Source organism: Carassius auratus, chromosome 14 (assembly GCF_003368295.1).
Source record: "Carassius auratus strain Wakin chromosome 14, ASM336829v1, whole genome shotgun sequence".
Lineage (NCBI taxonomy): Eukaryota > Metazoa > Chordata > Actinopteri > Cypriniformes > Cyprinidae > Carassius > Carassius auratus.
In genome coordinates this window covers 31,563,777-31,582,587 of record NC_039256.1, presented here as the reverse complement: position 1 = coordinate 31,582,587, position 18,811 = coordinate 31,563,777, and the positions used below count along the sequence as shown (strand labels likewise).

Below are 18,811 nucleotides of genomic sequence, written 5' to 3'. Positions count from 1 at the left end.
TCATGAGGGAAACTTCAGGTGTTAATGCTGAAAGAAACAACAGACACCATCACAAATATTGCAATGGTTTTGCTGGTTATGATAATGGGAATTGTGTTGGTTTTAATGGAAACTGTACCCTGTTGGTCTTCTATTGGTTGCTTGTTAAAACCAATCCTAATGAAATATGTCCCAAAACACACTATACAGGAAACCATTTTTTTAAATGGCTTTAATGGTTAAAAGTTGATGTGAAATGTAAAATAATACGAATAATAGAAATATATATATATATATATATATATATATATATATATATATATATATATATATATATATATATATAATATAAAAGTCTAAAATTATTCATGAACTATTTGAGGCTAAGCTGTGGAATAGCCTTGTGGTTATTGATGTAATTCGCAAAATACAAAAATTGCATATCTTTTCTTTAAACAGAACGAGATTTTTATCGCATTTGATCATCACCTTATTCATATTTTACCAGAAGATCGTGATATATTATTACAAATCTTGCCAGCAGATGGCACTTACTCTTAAAAGAATCTGGTAGCTGTAGAATTTCATGTATGATCAGCAAATACTTTTATTTATTTATTTATTTATTCATTTATTTATGACGTAACTTTAAAAAAATCACACAATGTGTTATAATATGAAAATAAATATATTAAAATACAGTTTATTAAGATGATAATAATATGCCTATAAAACAGTCTGTTTACTAATACAAGCTAACAGTTCAAACAAAAATTCTGGAATAGAATGTTGAAGAGGTAATAATTAAAGTCAGGCTTTGGGGTGTCGATCGACTCCATCTGTTTTGATTATCATTCTGAATCCAATTCATAGTCTTTTTTCAGCTTTTTCTTCAAAATGTTATTTCTTTTTTTTCTTTTTTTTATGAAACACATTAAAGTGTTTTTTTTTTAAAAGAATGCATGAAACTATAATAAAAAGTTCTTGTTTACAAGCAGATCCTCTGTTCTTTCTTTGGATGTTTTGTATGTTCAGATATTCATACAACAAAATATATACAAACTCATACCTAAATAGGGACATAGTATATACTTAGAGTATGATGTAAAGTTCACTTAAAGAAAACTCATGAGTATACATGCAGAATAAAACTACTAAACTAGTAGTTTACTAAGACTATATTTCACAAAGTATTTAATTAGTAAACTAAAGTTCACTTTTAGTATAATTGCCATACAAACAAAGAGGTAAACTATACAGTAGTTGTGTACTCAAAGTTTGCTACTGTTATACTTAAAATTATTATATAAAGTGGGCCGATTTAGTCCCAAGGAGTATTGAAACCCTACACTTCCAAGTGTACTACTAGAACACTCATATGTGTAGACTTGATACATGAAGTATACTTACAAATATACTTGAACTTTACTTAAGTATACTTAGTAAAATAAACTTGAACTACTCTACTTTTTCGTAACTGCTTGTAAGGGCATAACAGCTCGTTTCTATTAGCATACACTATTCGTATGTTAACAGTGTAAGAGACGCCCTCCACACAGAGAGAAAGAGGACTGGGGGGGTGCTAGATCATTCATTGTTAAATATAGGTTAGGAAGAAGACTTCTGGAGATCTCTGCCTGCTGCTCTGAAGAAGAACAAGAGAAACAGATAAACTCTATTATCAAGAGGCAACAGAAGAAGTTTTTGTGTGTGTTTATCTTTTGTATGAGCGCCTTAACTGAAGAAAACCAGGAAATAACGAGAGGCTGACAAATGAAGTAAGTGGTTTAAATTGAATTAAATGCGTACTACATTTAGTTTAAGCTAAGAAAAAAATAGATGTATAATAATAATAATAATAATAATGGCTGTAGTGACAAACACTCGTTTTAGATGAATGGGTTCATCTTTAGACGAGTGTAAATACAGACTTGGGTAACTTACTGTACGATACAGTGAGACACGTGGCATGAATGAGTTGAATGGTTTCTGTGTTTCTGCACTTTTTTTTTTTTTTAAATGGAAATGCCCATGTTTAGTGTTTTAAGTGAGCTCGGATGTCTTTTGCATGAGTTCATGTTCTATTTTAGACTAGCTGTGTTGTGGAAGGCATGATTTATTGTTAGTTGTGGGCAGCATATGGTGAGATCTCGAGCGTTGAGGGGAAAGCGTGTTTGTTTAATTTAATCCCGTCGAGAAAGTCGACACTCGGAGACACGTCGAGAAAACCAAGCCTTTGTCCTCAGGGGAAATGAGAGCTGAATTCTCGGGGTTTTGGGTTTGGGAAGGGTTCACATGGAGCAAAACAAAAAACAAAAAAACATACAGTGTGCTCACTATCTGACCTAAATAGTAAAATGACTAATATCAGATGGAATCTGGGATGGATAGAGTATGCAGTTCTGAGGAATCGATTCGATTGAAACCAGCGAACGCGTGCGAACCGAACTATATGATTCTATTGTTTGTGATAAAAGTATAAGTTAGTGGAAGCCTGATAAAAAAAACGACTAAAAACTGACTTTACACCATTTTTAATCTGTTTTTGTAATCCTGATTTAATATCTCACAATTATGATTTTTTTTCCCCCTCATAATTCCGAGTTCACATCTCTTTACACCAAAAATTGAATTAATTACTCGTCACTCCTTTCAAACGTAACATTCATCTGTTACATTAGTTATTTTACTCCCCACAGAAGTTGTAATTGTGCATCTTCCCCATAAAATTAGTATATTTCTGCCTCATCATTTGACCAAAATCTACATTAGATCCCTGCCAGAAGTTTTTACAAACACTCACAGGATCGATATAGTGACTTTTAAGCAAAACTGTTGTAGCTTGAAGCTAATTGTGGCTATAATTTCTCTATGATTATATTTCATTAAGTATTTTGTCCAAATAAATCACACAAGTTCATAAGAGTTTTAATTATAGTAATAGCCTATCGTTTATATGGGGATCTATTTTTCTTTGTTTGTTTTTTTCCCCGCCATTAAATAGCTAATTGCTAAAGTAAATTCATTTACTACAGTTCTGATTTCCTTCTCACGTGTTTGTTTGAGTTTCTATCTCACAATTATGTCTTTTTTCTTAGTATTGCTCTGATTTACACATTCTGTTCATCTGCGGTTAAAAAAGATTCGAAACGACTCGATGAATTCAGCGATTCAGAAGATTCGATTCTTCAGCAGAGCAGCGCACTAAAAGAGTTGATTCGATTATTATCCAGAAGAGAGTAAGGGATTCAATATTATTAATTTATTTCTTCACCAGAGCATGTTCTTAATGTGACATCATGTTGCTTTTTGGGGCATGGTCATAGATGGAGAAAGAAAAAGGCACACATTTACTTTAACTTTTAAACCTGAACTTCATTATAAACTATTTTCCATTTTTGGCGTCCTGTAAACTGAAAAAATCTGTGATCTTTGGAAACGAGGATGGATATGCACCACTGTCAAATCTTCTTTTCTTCTTTCTTTTGAATATGAATGGTGCTCACTTATTTTGAGCACGTGTCCTAAAACACCGTGTGAGTTACAAAACAAAAACCCATCCGTAAACCCAACATTTGAGAACAAAGATGTCTTTGGACTGTGTCTAATCATATTAAACGTGTCCTGCTGAGATCCCTGCCTTTCCTTCTCTCTGCTTTCTATATGTCTCTTATATTGCCTGTGTCTCTTATATCTCTCTCTTTGTGTGTGTGTGTGTGTGTGTGTGTGTGTGTGTGTGTTTTGGTTATCTGAGTTGTAAAGACCAATGGTTTTCAGTCATGTCATGGGATAAGTTGACCCCGTTTACAAACTTTAACTTGTACACATTTGAAGAAAAATGATATTATCTCTTCTAGAATCAGAGGATACACTTTTCTCATGCTTTCAGATGCAGGTTCTGAATTAATAACTAAACTAAGGGTTCAAATTTGTGATACAACAAAGCACGTGTGATTGTGGTTTTTATTGTGAGCGCATGCAAATAGTTTGGACACACCTCCTTTTGAGAAGTAGGTTTTGCGTGTGTTGGTTGTAGTGGATGTTAAGGAGTGTCTTTTTCTTACTAAATCGCAGATATTTCAAGAATGAAGATTGGAGGGTGTCGGTTTTAAAGGCAAATACAGTATAATGTTAGAAAAGATTCTATTACAGTTCTTTATTTAAAACAGTTCTCCAAACTCGGCTCACTGTTCTCAAAACAGTTAACACAGGGAACTATTGTCCTACACAGACTGTGCATTTTCATTCATTTCATGCTAAATAAAAAATCATGCAAATAATTTTCTCAAAACAATGTGCATAAAACTCTCAAATGTTTTCACAATAGTTCATACAACCAACCAATAAGTCATTTGTCATTCTTTCACATGAACATGGTATATTCTGATATTTGAATGACCTTAATTGACCGTGTAAACAATCATGAGCTCTCCTTTAGAGGGAGTTACACTTAGAAAGTGTTGTATTGTTGATAGTACAGCTTTTAGTCCTCCTGGTACAGGAACTGTATACAAAATGTACAATATAACTGTAATAACTCTGTTATTTACTGTAAATGTCCAAACATTTTTCAGAACTGAGATTGCAGCTAATAGATAAAATGCACTGAAATGGTCTTTCCAGATGTAAATGGATGGTCAGATCAACAATTTGGGATAATTAATGTATACAGCAAACACACATGCATTATAAGAAAAATGTCAGGTTTATTATATTTAGATATGCATCACTGTAGTAAAAGACTGGTCTGTAGTTATCAGAAAAGTTTATTTATGCAGTTGTTGCAGACTGATTAAGTTTAAAGGGGCAATTACTTTTCGTTTCATATAAATATACACAATATATATCAAACAAATCTCCCTGTTGAAGAATTGCAATAAACATGTATTGTCATTTGCATGTTTGTGCATCTACAGCTGAATGTGTTTCATAATCAATAGAGTTTACTTTTAGCAATATTACTTTTTTTTTAATGCATTACTAGAAAAAATTGCGCTGTGCTTCATGTTGCAGTAAAGTTGAACTGTTTGGTTGAGACAGTTCTGTGTTTGGATGGCTGTGACAGCTGTATGAGAACAAGTGCACTGCATTTGAGATAAGTTTCAAATCAATTGAGAAACTAATCAGTGATTGCAAAAAAATATATATATTGAGCAGCAAAAAAAAAAAAATGTTTCTTAGAGGTAAATCAGTATATTTTCATGATTTCTGAAGATCATGTGACACTGAAGACTGGAGTAATGATGCTGAAAATACAGCATCAAAAGATTTTAAATAAAATAAAAAAATAATAATTTTTACTGTATATGCGACCAAAAAAATGCAGTCTTGATTAGCAGAACGCTGAAGACAGACTGAAGTAATGCTGTTGAAAATTAATTTTTACATCATATAAATAAAGTTCATTTTTACTTCACATTCAAATAGAAAACGGATATTTTAAATTGTAATAATATTTCATATTTTTACTGTTTTTTTTCATCAAACAAATGCAGCCTTGGTGAGCTTGCAAGACGTTTTATAAAAAAATATATATATATATATTACTGACCCCCAAAATTTATTGGGTTAAAAATGTAGTTTGCTAAGGCAGAATCCGTATATATTTTTCTAATATGCCACTGAGCTCTGACACTCATCTGTTCATCTCTTCTCTGTCTGATAGGAGGATGGCTCCGTCTGTGTTGCAGGCGTACAGCAGGCGCTGGTGGATGGCCGTCACAGCCGTGCTGGAGAATCTGTCATGTTCGGCCGTGCTGTTGGGATGGGGCTCTCTGCTCATCATGCTCAAGGGACAGGGCTTTTACTCCCACCTGTGCACAGGTAATCAGTCACAGAAGTCAAGCAGTCGCCGGTCACTAACAAGCTCCAGAAGAAACCCGAGCCCGAGTGCCTGAGAAACTTGAACAGTGTGGAGACTTTAAAACTTAATAAAGTCTCGGCCTCTTGCTTTCATTGACCTCCTCTCTCTTTCCTTCTGTAGAAAATACGACTGAGAGTGTGAACGCTAGCGCAGTAGATGATTGGCTGAGTTGTGTGGAACAGGAAGAAATGCTAAATTTGGGCTTCACCATTGGTTCATTCCTGCTTAGTGCTGCCACATTGCCGTTGGGTATACTGATGGACCGGTTTGGCCCCAGGCCTCTTCGCCTTACTGGAAGGTGAAGACAAACCTACACATTAATGCTTGTGTTGTAGATCACAGTAGCAACACTTCATCAGGAAGCAACACATGTTTTTAAATAATGCACTTGAGTCATGAAATCTCTGCATGACTTATTGCATTTCAAAACACTGAGTAATATGTGCATATAAAAGCACTTTCACATTTAATTATGTGTGTTTATTTAATAATCATTCATGTTTTGTATTTGTTTTTCTAGTGCGTGTTTTGCTCTCTCTTGTGTGATTATGTCCATATCATCATATCAACCAGAAGGTGAGCTGCAAACGAGTCTTCAAATTACATTCATAATCAATCAACCAATCAATAATTACTGGACATTTCAAATTATTATAATTTGTTTTTTTATTTTTTATAGTCGATATGGCTATTTAAGTAATCAGTTATTAATAGGATTTCAGTTAATTGAATAAAAAAAAACAACTAAGTTTATATTCAGAAATTTTACAGTTTGGTACATTTTTCTTTGCTTTTTTCCGGAAGGAATAATAATTTTACTACTAAAAAAACTAAAAAAAATTCATTGATTCTTGCTGCTTTTGAAAAAAGAGCAATGACAAAACAATATACGTATTTGTATGGACAATTAATTATCCATTATCTGACCAATTTTGTGAATAAACCATCCAATTTTAAAATGTACAGGCAGCAGAATATAATGAGAATATTGTTTTCAAATATTAAAATGCAATTTTTATTAAATTTGTAAGTACATATTTTGTAAAATGTTCATAAACATTCACAGCTATACCCAGATCAAATGTTGCATTTATATGTATACCACTGTATACAGAAGACACATTATATTTTATTTGTCACATCAAAGTCATTGCCACAGTTTTGAGTTGTTCAAGCACACATTTTAATTGTGTAATAATTGTTTGTGCCTTTTTTTCTAGTCCTCTCTGCGTTAATTTTTCTGGCTCTTTCACTCAACGGCTTCGGAGGGATCTGTCTGACCTTCACATCTCTCACGGTAAGAAAAAAAAAGAGAAATTGGTAGAGAAGGGAGCACGTGGGGTCATGGACAGCTATGGTGAATTGCATGTTTTGTGATGCAGCTGTCACATGAAGCTTTTTGAAGTTTATTTTTTCCAGACAGTTGTGTGGGTGTGTGTATTTTTGTGTTTGGGGCAGGCAAAGGATCATTGCACATGACTGAAGGAGATTCTGGCTTATTCTGTGCCCACCAATCAGAAGGCTGAACTGCCCACACGCCTTCTCTTACGCCCACATCAACCTCCAGTTGAAACAGACAAGGGCACAGACTTTGTACCCACACTCATCAACAAACAGATTGTGAATTTCCAATTTGTTTAGTGAAATCACGTGGTGTGGGAAAGAATGACTATATATATATTTCAGCCCACCGCTATCATACAGATGCCAACACGCACTTACCCTTGTGCATACACATGGCTCAACTAGAGCAGCTCAGGTATGCGTGCGCAATGGCGTACATGTGACAACTAACACTGCTTTAATAAAGTGACATCCTGTGTACACTTCTGAGAATAGAACATGCTCTATGATTTCATAAACAGTACATTACTACCAGTATGGAGGAAAGATCAGCTGATACTGTTCTGATCACTTTATTTACACTTTTGTTTTAGGTTTTGATGACATCTGAACTCAGTAAACTAATGACCTTCATGACTTTTTGTTTTTTTCCAGTTCCCCTAAATTAAGGAACCTCAGTACCCATAAGTAAGACCAATCACAAATGAGATATCTTTAATCCCTTAACTATTTGTCCTAGTCAATAATATTAAGGTGAGAACAAATGTAAACTTTTGATTTATTCTCCTTCATAGATGTTTCATCTAAGCGAAGGGCATCATGAACCTCACACCTAGCAGTCTCACACTGTGCTTAGATTTAAGACAAAACAAAAACAAAGTCTGAAATCACATTTCAGATATTTTAATATAAAGCTTAACTTTTTTTCTGAAATTCTTCTCAGATCAAATCACCATTGGTGTTCCTCAGGGTTCTATGTTGGGTCCCTTCCTCTTTTCAGTATATATAGTATAACTGCCATCTATCAACCAGGCACATGAGTTTTCCTACTACTGCTGTGGCGTTTAGACACCACTTTAATTTTCAGGCTCATTCCATATGATCTGAGCTATGCTATCCACAGTTATGTTGTAGGTTTTATTGCTATATATCCCTACTATGTCTGTAATTGTCTTTTGTATGTACCCTTTTTAAGTACCTCTGTAATATGAGCCTTAACTTTTCTTACTAAATTCTTGTCAGATCAAATCACCATTGGTGTTCCTCAGGGTTCTATTTTAGATCCCTTCCTCTTTTCAGTTTATATAGCATAACTGGCATCTATAAACCAGGCATATGTGTTTTCCTACTACTGCTGATGATTAAGACACCACTTTAACATTCAGGCTCATTCCATGTGAAACCGAGCTATGCTATCCACAGTTATGTTGCAGGTTTTATTGCTATATATCCCTACTTTGTCCATAATTGTCTTTTGTATGTACCTTTTTTAAGTACCTCTGTAATATGAACCTTTACTTTTCTTATTAAATTCTTCCCAGAACACATTACCATTGGTGTTCCTCAGGGTTCTATGTTAGGTCCCTTCCTTTTTTCAGTATATATAGATCACTGGCATCTATCAACCAGGCACATGAGTTTTTCCTACCACTGCTGTACTAATGACACACTGCTTTAAATCTGTGTCATTCTATATGATCTGAGTAATGCTATCCACAGTAATTTTATAGATTTTGCCATATACTCTTACTTCGTCAGTAATTGTCTTCTTTATGACCATTTATATTTTTATGAAGACGTTTATGAGAAACATCTGAGATAAAGTTGATAGTTGCAGATGTTGTGCAGCCTTCTGTAACAAATTCAGGTTTAGGTCAAGGTTGTTATGCCACTCCATGTTTGTGTGTGAAAAGCACAAGGAAGTACAAATGCTCGTTTTCATGGAAGTGTGTTTTTAACCTTCTCATTTCACACAGGGGAGTTAAACACACTCACACATCCATGTAAAAGTCTGGAAAAATGAAGCACTGCTTGGAAATTCATGGAAAATGTGAAGAAAAAAAAATTTGATTCATATCCACAATCCACAACAGGACTTCCTGCGTACTGAAACATTAATATTTCTGTGTTCATTTTTTACTTAATTAGTAAGTTTTATGTTGGAAAAACTTGTGGTTAGGCATGATGTTCACTTGACACTTGATTTGAGCAATTAAGCAATCCAGATGCCCAGAGGTTTTCCCTGGATGCGCTCATTGTTTTCAGAATATATAACAGTCTAATTTTCCTTCCTGCTTTTGTTCATTGTGAATGTAGGCTCAGCTGCATTTATGATTTTTCCATCAGGGATAACGATGTGCTTTTCCTCTCTTCCTCTGGTAGCTGCCAAACATGTTTGGGAGTCTGAGCTCCACTGTTATGTCTCTGATGATCGGCTCCTACGCTTCTTCGGCCGTCACCTTCCCTGGAGTCAAGGTATTTTTTTAATGTAAATAAAGGTTAAACCTGTTTAACGTGTATTGTGTGCTCGGAATTAAAGCCTCTGATTAAATGTTGCATCAGATTGAATGAAAGGGAACTCATCACCTTGAACTGGTATAAAATCAGTTAAGCTAATCATATAAAATCATTTGTTTTCTATTATAATATTTCAAAACATGATCAAAGCTAAAGCATTACTCAAACGACAAGCGATTTTTTTTTTCTATTTTGATTTTTTCTGCCATTCAATCAAGCGTGTCATACAAATGGAAAAAGTGATCATGTGTCTCTTTCTCCAGCTGATATATGATGCCGGGGTGTCCTTTACTGTTATCATGTGGATGTGGGCCGGCTTGGCATCTCTGGTCTGTCTCAACTGTTTCCTGAACTGGCCATCAGAAGGGTTTCCTACACAAGAAGAGATTGAGATGTTAGTACAAATCATGCTAACCTATATCATATTCTGAAAACAGAAACATAATGTTACTAAAAATCACCCTTTTTGAGAGAGATTCACTAAACTTTCAGAGCTGGATAGATTACATTACAAAAATTGTGGTTAGTAACATTACACATTTTACTACTTTTTGAATACTCGTTTATCACATTGATTTAAATCTTTATATAAAAATACAAAAGGAATGAAAATATATTCCATGCATTGTAATTAACAACATAAAAATGACATTACATCAAGGTCTGGGGGTGAGTTATACAAAAAGTTAATAATAAAATTATAAAAATGTTTTGATTAATGCTGTCAAACGATTAATCGCATACAAAATCTGAGTTTTTGTTTAAATAATATATGTGTGTTTGTACTTATTATGTATATATAAAAAAATAACATTCATGTATATATTTAATAAAACGATGTTATGTTTATATAATAAATATATTTATATGTAATGTAAAATATAATAATATATATATGCATATACATGCAAATATTTTCATAATATATGCACTATATATATATATATATATATATATATATATATATATATATATATATATATATATATATAATAAACACAGTATACATGCATATATTATGTAAACAATTATTGTTTTTGGATGCAATTAGTCAGATTAATTGACAGAACTAGTTTTGATATAATGTATATAATTTATAATAAAAACAAAATATGCTTTAATATATAAGTCATTTATAATACATGACTAAATGTAATGTAACCATTTTTTATTATTATTACAACATTTGGATTAAAACATATATATATAAATAAATATTTTATTTATTTAGCTGTATGTCATTTGTAGGTTATATTAGAAAGGAATATTTAAAAAAAATAAGAATAGTGTGAATAATAAGAAATCACGTAATCAATAAAAAAGTAATGAGTTTTTGGAATCTGATGACATAATCCAGACTGCATCAATATGAAGACTGCAGGAAACAGTCTTGATTTCTGAACAATAATTCCTTATTTCAACCATTTAGTATGAAAAAAGACAAGTTATCGTCTGAAGAGGCGCCGGGAGAAAGGGAGAAACTGTCGTCTGTAGCTCAGGACACACAAGGTGAGACTCCTCGAGGCGGAGTGATACATTTTAAGACCGTTTGTCACAGTTGTGTGAACGTGTAGCGGATGATGTGAAATATAACGTGTGAACTCCTGGAAATCTGTTTCTCAGCTTCGGTGCCGTTCCGGCGCTCCGTGTTCTCTCCCATCTTCTTGTGGAGTCTGATCACTATGGGAATGACTCAGCTGAGAATCATCTTCTTTATGGGAGCCATGAACAAGATGCTGGAGTTCCTGGTGACCCACGGAGAGGAGCACCGTAAGCCCAAAAACCCTCTGCTATTCACTGTATACACCTGCCTTGTGTTCGGCTGACTCACAGTGTGTCTCTGTCTCGTTTAGCCTCTACAGAACTGGTGCATGAGGCGGAGGAGAAAGGTGAGGTGGACCTGAGTTAGAGTAAGAGACGGCTGGATGTGATTGTGGATTGATAAATAATGCATTTGATCTTGCAGTGAGCTTCTACTCGTCCATCTTCGGCACGCTGCAGCTCTTGTGTCTGGTCACCTGTCCTCTGATCGGATACATCATGGACTGGAAGATGAAAGAGTGCGCAGACAGAAAGACAGACAGAAAGATCCAGAAGCTGACCAACGCCATGCGAGCCTTCATCTTCACTAACGCTCTGCTCATTGTGTTTGGTGTCCTCTCGCTCGTAGACTCCCTTCCTCTACAGGTGACGACCTGGTTCAGCTCACAATCTCCTTGATTTCTAGAGTACAGATTGTGTCAGAGTTACACAGCAGCTCTATAGGAAACACTGCATATTTAGTTTTTAAATCAGTTTATTGTTGGATCGGTAACTGTGTAAGGATTTATAATCTATAAAGCTGCACTTCACTCAACTAGATCATATTTTGTCACTGGTTTGATAGATTTTTTTCAGTATTATTGCATGTGTACTACATTTCAGAAGTTGTTTTTAAGAATACTCTTATGTTCAGGAATATCACGTTTATTTGATTAAACATTTTTTTTTTTTTTTATTGTTTTTTTTTTTTTATGAATGAATGCATTTTTCTTTTTTTGGATGGCAAAACCGAAACAATTATTATTGTTGTGAAAAATACGTTTCAGTTTTCAGGCTTTTTTTCAGAAACAGAAAGCATTTCTTTAAGCATTTAATTGACAGGAATAACACGTTTTTTTTTTTTTGTTAATTTGATCCATTCTTGCTTAATAAGTCCTGTTCACACCAAAGATGATAACTATAACCATAAAACATCAGACTTTAACACTTATTTAAATACACACAGTAGTAATAATAACTACAGTAATACTGTAACTAGTCATGTGCATGCTAATAGCTAGTTAATAGTAGGATTAGGTCCTTGAAACAAAGTGTTCAATAAAGAAATAGTGATAATGATATTACAGTAAAAGCACTGAGGAATTATGTGGTTTGTTATAGTTTTGTTCATCTGATGAATGATTAATGAGCTTGGGCATTTAAAGCCACAAAGGACATAAATGTAGTGCACGCTTCTTATAAACACAACAGTGTTGTGTGTTGGTGTGAATGGACCTTCAAATTATTATTATTATTATTTTTAAATCATACTGAACCCTAATTTTGGCACAAGTTCACCGTCTTAATTACAGTCGATGGGAACGTGCTTGTAACTCTTGTTGTCTTTGTCCAGATCCTGACGTTTATTCTGCACACGATGGTTCGAGGTTTCATTCACTCGTGTTGTGGAGGACTGTATGCTGCCGTGTGAGTACACTATAAACATATACACACTACACACACTCAAGGATCTGTTCATCTGATATTGAGTCGCACAGGCAAGCACAGACTTATCAAATCAGATGTTTATAAAGCTGCACGAGACAGGATCAGGTTTGCCCTGTTTGTGTGTGAAGGACAGCGCAGAGTGTGTGTGTAAAACTCAATCACACACACGACACACATAAGAAGTGTGCAGACGAACTAGATCTGTCCCTGGAGCACTAAACCAGTCTTGAGTCTCTGGGGTATATTCAGTGGTGTCAAAAGTATTGGCATTCATTACTCAAGTAGAAGTAAAGATGCTAGGTTTTAAAAAGACTTTTGTAGAAGTTGAAGTATCAACTCAAGCTTTTTACTCAAGTAAAAGTGTAAAAGTACTGGTTTAAAAAACTACTTAAAGTATAAAAGTAAAAGTAATGTAAGAAAAAATGCCATTAAGAACAAAAGCTTGGGCCGTGCCACAGGGGCCTATTGTGTACTACCCCACCGCCTCAAAAAAAAAAAAAAAATTTTCTAAAGGCCATAATGACTATAATGTTATATTAAAATGTTCATGTTGAAAAATTTGTGATGCACTAGGGCTAGGCTACCTTTTTTCAGCCGCATATATGCCCACTGAAAATGAACGCATTTTAGTACAATGCAAATACATTAAAGAGCTAGAGATATGAAGACTAGTTGCCAATAACTATTGTTATGGTGCAAAAAGTCAAACTTCAGAGGCATGTCATCAATAACCTTTAATGGAATGTAAATGTACATCCAAGCTTAGCTGCAGGAATCTGTGAGGGCAATGGACAAGAACATTGGTGCAGGCTTAGTAACAATTACCCTTGTATGGTTGTCTATATACAATAAATATTATAGTGCTGTCAAAATTAATGATTAATCCACATTGTTAATCAAAAACTAAAAATAACTCATAATCCTGATACCTTCTTAATCGATAGCTTCCTGTATTCGGTACATATGTCTGCTATGTCCAGTGTTCGGGGTTACAAAGTTGGTAAAGCCTAGTTATCACAAAATTGTCAATCGCGTCGTCATTCGCAAACGATAATTTATTAAAATGTCTCGCTACCGAACTAGCTACAGCTTAATTTGTGGAGGATGAAGAGAAAGCCCCCATTTAGTAAATGAGCCAGTGAGAAATAATAACTTTTAAGTAGGGTCCAGTGCCTTTTTTGATACTTTTAAAACGGTACCGGCGCCTAAACGGTGCCTTAAACGATACTTTAAAAAAAATAACCTAAAAAAACTATGGATAACATTAGAGAATATTATAAATATTTAAAATAAATCCATATCTTTCACCTTGGATGCTCTCATTTCCCAAGTTGTGCTTCCCTTAATAAGGCTAATAAATGTATTTCACAATCTGGGTCATTATTTAATACAAAACCACACATAATGTTTCTACTGTATCTCTGTCACTCACTCTGATATTTAGTTAAGATGAGTACTGTCTGTCACTGTCTTAAATCAGTTCTGTGAATTACTGTATGCTCATTCTTTATAAAGTAGCAACAATGTCGTTTTTAAAATACAGTACTGTGCAAAAGTTTTATGGAAAAGAAAATATAGTATTTTCACCCCAAAAAGAGTGTTTTAAGTCAGTTATTTATATATTTTGCTGTAGTGTGTCCTTAGGAAAAATCAGTTTGCCATTAATTTTAATAATAATCTAGTACGATTTTGAATGCACAAGCAGTTTGACAACGGCAAAATGGATGTTAGGAAATATAAACTGATATTTTATACTGACACACCATCATGACGAACACCATTCTTTTAAGTGAAAATACTAACGTGCCTAAGACTTTTGCACAGTAGTGTATTAAGTATATTTAAATAAGAGTAATTAAAGTATGCGTTCGTTCATATGTGTTAAGGGCTAGATTTTCGCTGGAGGAAACGGCTGTGATGAGCGCGCGGTGACAAGCGAAAACTTTATACTAGATGAGAAACCGACTGCTCCCTCGTGACCTTTTGTAAACAGTATTTATGACAAAGAACTGCACGGATACAGATATTCTAACAATCTATCGAGAAACACACACCTTGTGTCCTCTGTCTCTGTTTGAGCTCGCATTGAATCACTGTTTCACGGCTGATCACTGAGCTCGGATTGCAGAGCGCGCTGAAAGACAGAGAGGAGACCGCGGTCTGACGCCGGTTTCATATGAAATTTAAGGGGACTGACTCTGAGGCGATCGGAAGCCAGTTCCACCCTACTTTTAAGAAATATAATTTTTGATAAACGAACCCAAAACCGGCTATGTCCTTGCTGGAGTGTGATGTGTCATGTGCAGGTGCGATGGATGGATCGCCTACAGACCAATAGGGTGTCGGAATGGTATATGTTTATACTTCTCATCCAACCACAATCAAATTCACTCCATCCGGATGGCGCGATTTATCTGGATTTTTTTTTTTCTCAATTATGACAAGCCAGAATGAAAATAAGCCGAAATAAAATAGCAGTAACGAAGCTATTTTTAAAATGTAAGGAGTAGAAAGTACAGATACTTGCGTGAAAATGTAAGGAGTAGAAGTAAAAAGTCGGCTGAAAAATAATTACTCAAGTAAAGTATAGATACCCCAAATTTCTACTTAAGTACAGTAACGAAGTATTTGTACTTCGTTACTTGACACCTCTGGGTATATTTGTAGCAATAGACAACAATACATTGCATGGGTCGTTAGGATATTAAGTAAAGATCGTGTTCCATAAAGATATTTTGTAAACTTCCTACTTGAACAATGTATTTTTGATTAGTAATATGCATTGCTAAGACCTTCATTTAAACAACTTTAAAGATGATTTTCTCAACATTTAGATTTGTTCGCATCCTCAGATTTTCAGATATTGTACTGCTAACAAACCATGCATCACTGGAAATCTCATTTATTCAGCTTTCAGATGATGCATTAATCTCAGGGTGGCTCTGACTGGTCTTCTGAAATGTCTGTGTCTCGCAGGTACCCGTCCAATCACTTCGGCACGCTGACCGGTCTGCAGTCTCTGATCAGCGCAGTGCTGGCTCTGCTGCAGCAGCCGCTCTTCATGATCATGCTCGGACCTCTGAACGGAGATGCTTACTGGGTAAGAAACACACATTTCTATCTCCTGCATTCAGGACTGAAAAGATTAGATTAGTCATAAAGTCTTTGATCCTGAGCGCTGCACCGGGATCCTGTGAGATGCATCATTAACACAAACAGCTGTTTTAATATCTGTGATGCTCCGCTGTATCTTCAGCATCATTCCTCCAGTCTTCAGTGTCACATGATCTTCAGTACAATGTGATGTCATTGCATGTTTACTGAATAAATTAACACATTTGATTTTTTTTTTGTTTTTGTTTTTTCCAAAAAGTATCAAAATAAATAATACTATAAGAGAACGTGAAGATTTAAATCAAATGTGACCCTAGACCACAAAACCAGTCATAAGCGTACATTTTTTATTGAATTTTGATCAATGCATTGATGCATGGTTTGTTCGGAGGACAATATTTGAAAATCTAGAATCTGAGGGTGCACAAATAAAATCTAAATATTGAGAAAATCATCTTTAAAGTTGTTCAAATGAAGTTTTTAGCAATGCATATTACTTAGTTTTGATATATTTACAGTTTGAAATTTACTAAATATCTTCATTGACTTAATATCCTAATGATTTTTGGCATATAATTTTGAATTTTGAGCTGGACGCTGTCTTGAAAGCCAAGGTATTTCCATCGACTAATAAGATGCTAAATGTATTCTTTCGCTCCCTTCAGATCAACGTGGGGCTTCTGGTCCTCTCATTGGCCGGTTTCCTGTTGCCGGGGTATTTGTTCTACCTCCGCAGACAGCTTCTTCAGACGAAGGCCGGAGGAGAAGCGAATGGACACACTCCTGTAGAGAACCAGGCTCTAAACCAGCCGCTCCACAACGGTCACATCCCTCAGGACGCCTAACTCAATTACAGAGCATCATGGGACTGTCATGGGACTCTTCACATTTCAGCACAATACAGCATCCCTTCGCCCGTCCCTCACATTTAAACACAGCTCTCTCGTCCACGTTGTGTGAGAGACGTTAGGCTGATGCCTGTGAAAGCAGCATCACTTCAGCTTGGTCTTTATCGACGATCGGCTGACTCAAAACTTGAGGATTCATATTGAAAATCCAACTTTTTAAACAGATATTTATTGGACTGCGCACACATTGGCTGTGATTTCTGGACTACCTCAGCTGTCTGTTCACCAAAGAGAAAGAGCAATGAAAGTTGTATTATAAGTCTGTTTTTCTGTCTTTTAGAAAGCTTTTCGTGCTATATCCCAACGTTGAAACATTTCAGGCAGATTAAACACGACTTTTATAAAGCGACAGAAATGAGTGTTTGTGTGTAATAGTCACTGAGATGTATTTCTGTTATTATTGTAGATGTGCTCTGTAAATAGCATGATGTGTATTCATATTTGGAGGGGTTTTTGAAAGGTCTCTTTCAGATGAATGTTTTGTGTGAAACTAGTGCCTTATTGTTTTTAGTGAGTGTCACGATTCAGATCTCAGCGTGAGAGAGATGTGGGAAACCAAAGCCATATGAGATCAGAAGAGAAGGTGTGAGAGGAAGAAAGCATCCCGAGTGCAAGCATGTCAGATTTGAAGCACCAAAATTATTAAATATGCAAACCATTTCTCTGAATTGTTCACTGGAGTCTTGATTGAGTTCATCTGAAGCATGTCACGATCTGCTGGTGACGGCAATAAAATACATAAATAAATTAACTAGCCAGATGCAGATTTGATACTTAATGCAGTGGTATTTTACTATTTTTATGTGTCTTTTATAGTATTAATATTTTTTAATATAGTTTTTATTTTAGTTTAAAAAATTTTACCTTTTGTATTTATGTTTAGCTTTATTTTCAGTAAAAAAAATGCCTGCATTTATTTTTATATATTTTGTTTTCATCTAATATTTACATTTTATTTTGGCTTATTTCAGTCAATGGAAAATATTTTTCATAGTCTCTCAGTTAACACCAACACTTATTTAGGTTAAATTATTATTGGTTTTATTATTATTCAAATTTCTATTTCTAATGAATTAATAATTAACAACAAGTTTCACTTTTTGAATGGAATTAATAAAATAAATCAACTTTATGATTATATTCTAATTATATGGCCAGCACCTGTATTTATTACAATACTGCCTGTATAAATTAGGAATATAGAGTCAAAAATGCATTTTCACAATATAATAAAAGCATTTAAATGGGAATTGCGAATACAAAAATAATGTTAGATGCACTTAATAAATGCACATAATAAATAAATTGGCCTAGATATTTGAAACTGGCCGTTTTCTCATGAGTTTAATAAATAAAGAAGGCTCTTTGACTCATTCACAAACTCTCAGTCTGAAGGAAATGCTGTGTTTCCAGCTGAATCTCGTGCTGTGTGTCTGTGTCACGAGGGACACGAGTCTGTAGTAAAGTCTGAGCTGTCTTCAGTGTTTCCTCTCAGTGACTTCACCTGCTTGCACTGAGCTGATTCAGACATCTGCATCTAGGAAGCTGTGATGAGCTCAGAAATCTGTTCCCCAACAGGCAGGGGCGGATACACCAATTGGCACCAACAAATTAAAGGTTATGGCCAATTTGAAAATTTACAAGCCTGAATCTTTCTGATTCGTGATCATGCTCCGAACTCCCGAAATGATTCAAATGATTTGCGAACCCGCTTTGAACTCCCGAACTGACTCAAATGATTCGCGAACCCGCTACGAACTCCCGAACTGATTCGAATGATTCGCGAACCCGCTCCAAACTCTCGAATTGATTCAAATGATCCACAAAGCCGCTCCGA

General features: G+C 34.9%; 1 protein-coding gene across 1 annotated transcript; it reads left to right on the top strand.

The window, feature by feature from the left end:
* Positions 1 to 1,537: 1,537 nt before the first annotated feature.
* On the top strand, positions 1,538 to 17,642 carry slc43a1a (solute carrier family 43 member 1a). Its single transcript, XM_026281240.1, has 14 exons — positions 1,538 to 1,757; positions 5,645 to 5,802; positions 5,963 to 6,140; positions 6,363 to 6,418; positions 7,063 to 7,139; positions 9,569 to 9,661; positions 9,967 to 10,097; positions 11,133 to 11,212; positions 11,327 to 11,473; positions 11,557 to 11,592; positions 11,670 to 11,890; positions 12,858 to 12,931; positions 15,929 to 16,052; positions 16,732 to 17,642. Exons 1-14 carry the CDS (start codon positions 1,753 to 1,755, stop codon positions 16,909 to 16,911), a joined length of 1,560 nt encoding a protein of 519 aa, XP_026137025.1. The 5' UTR covers positions 1,538 to 1,752; the 3' UTR covers positions 16,912 to 17,642.
* Positions 17,643 to 18,811: the final 1,169 nt, after the last annotated feature.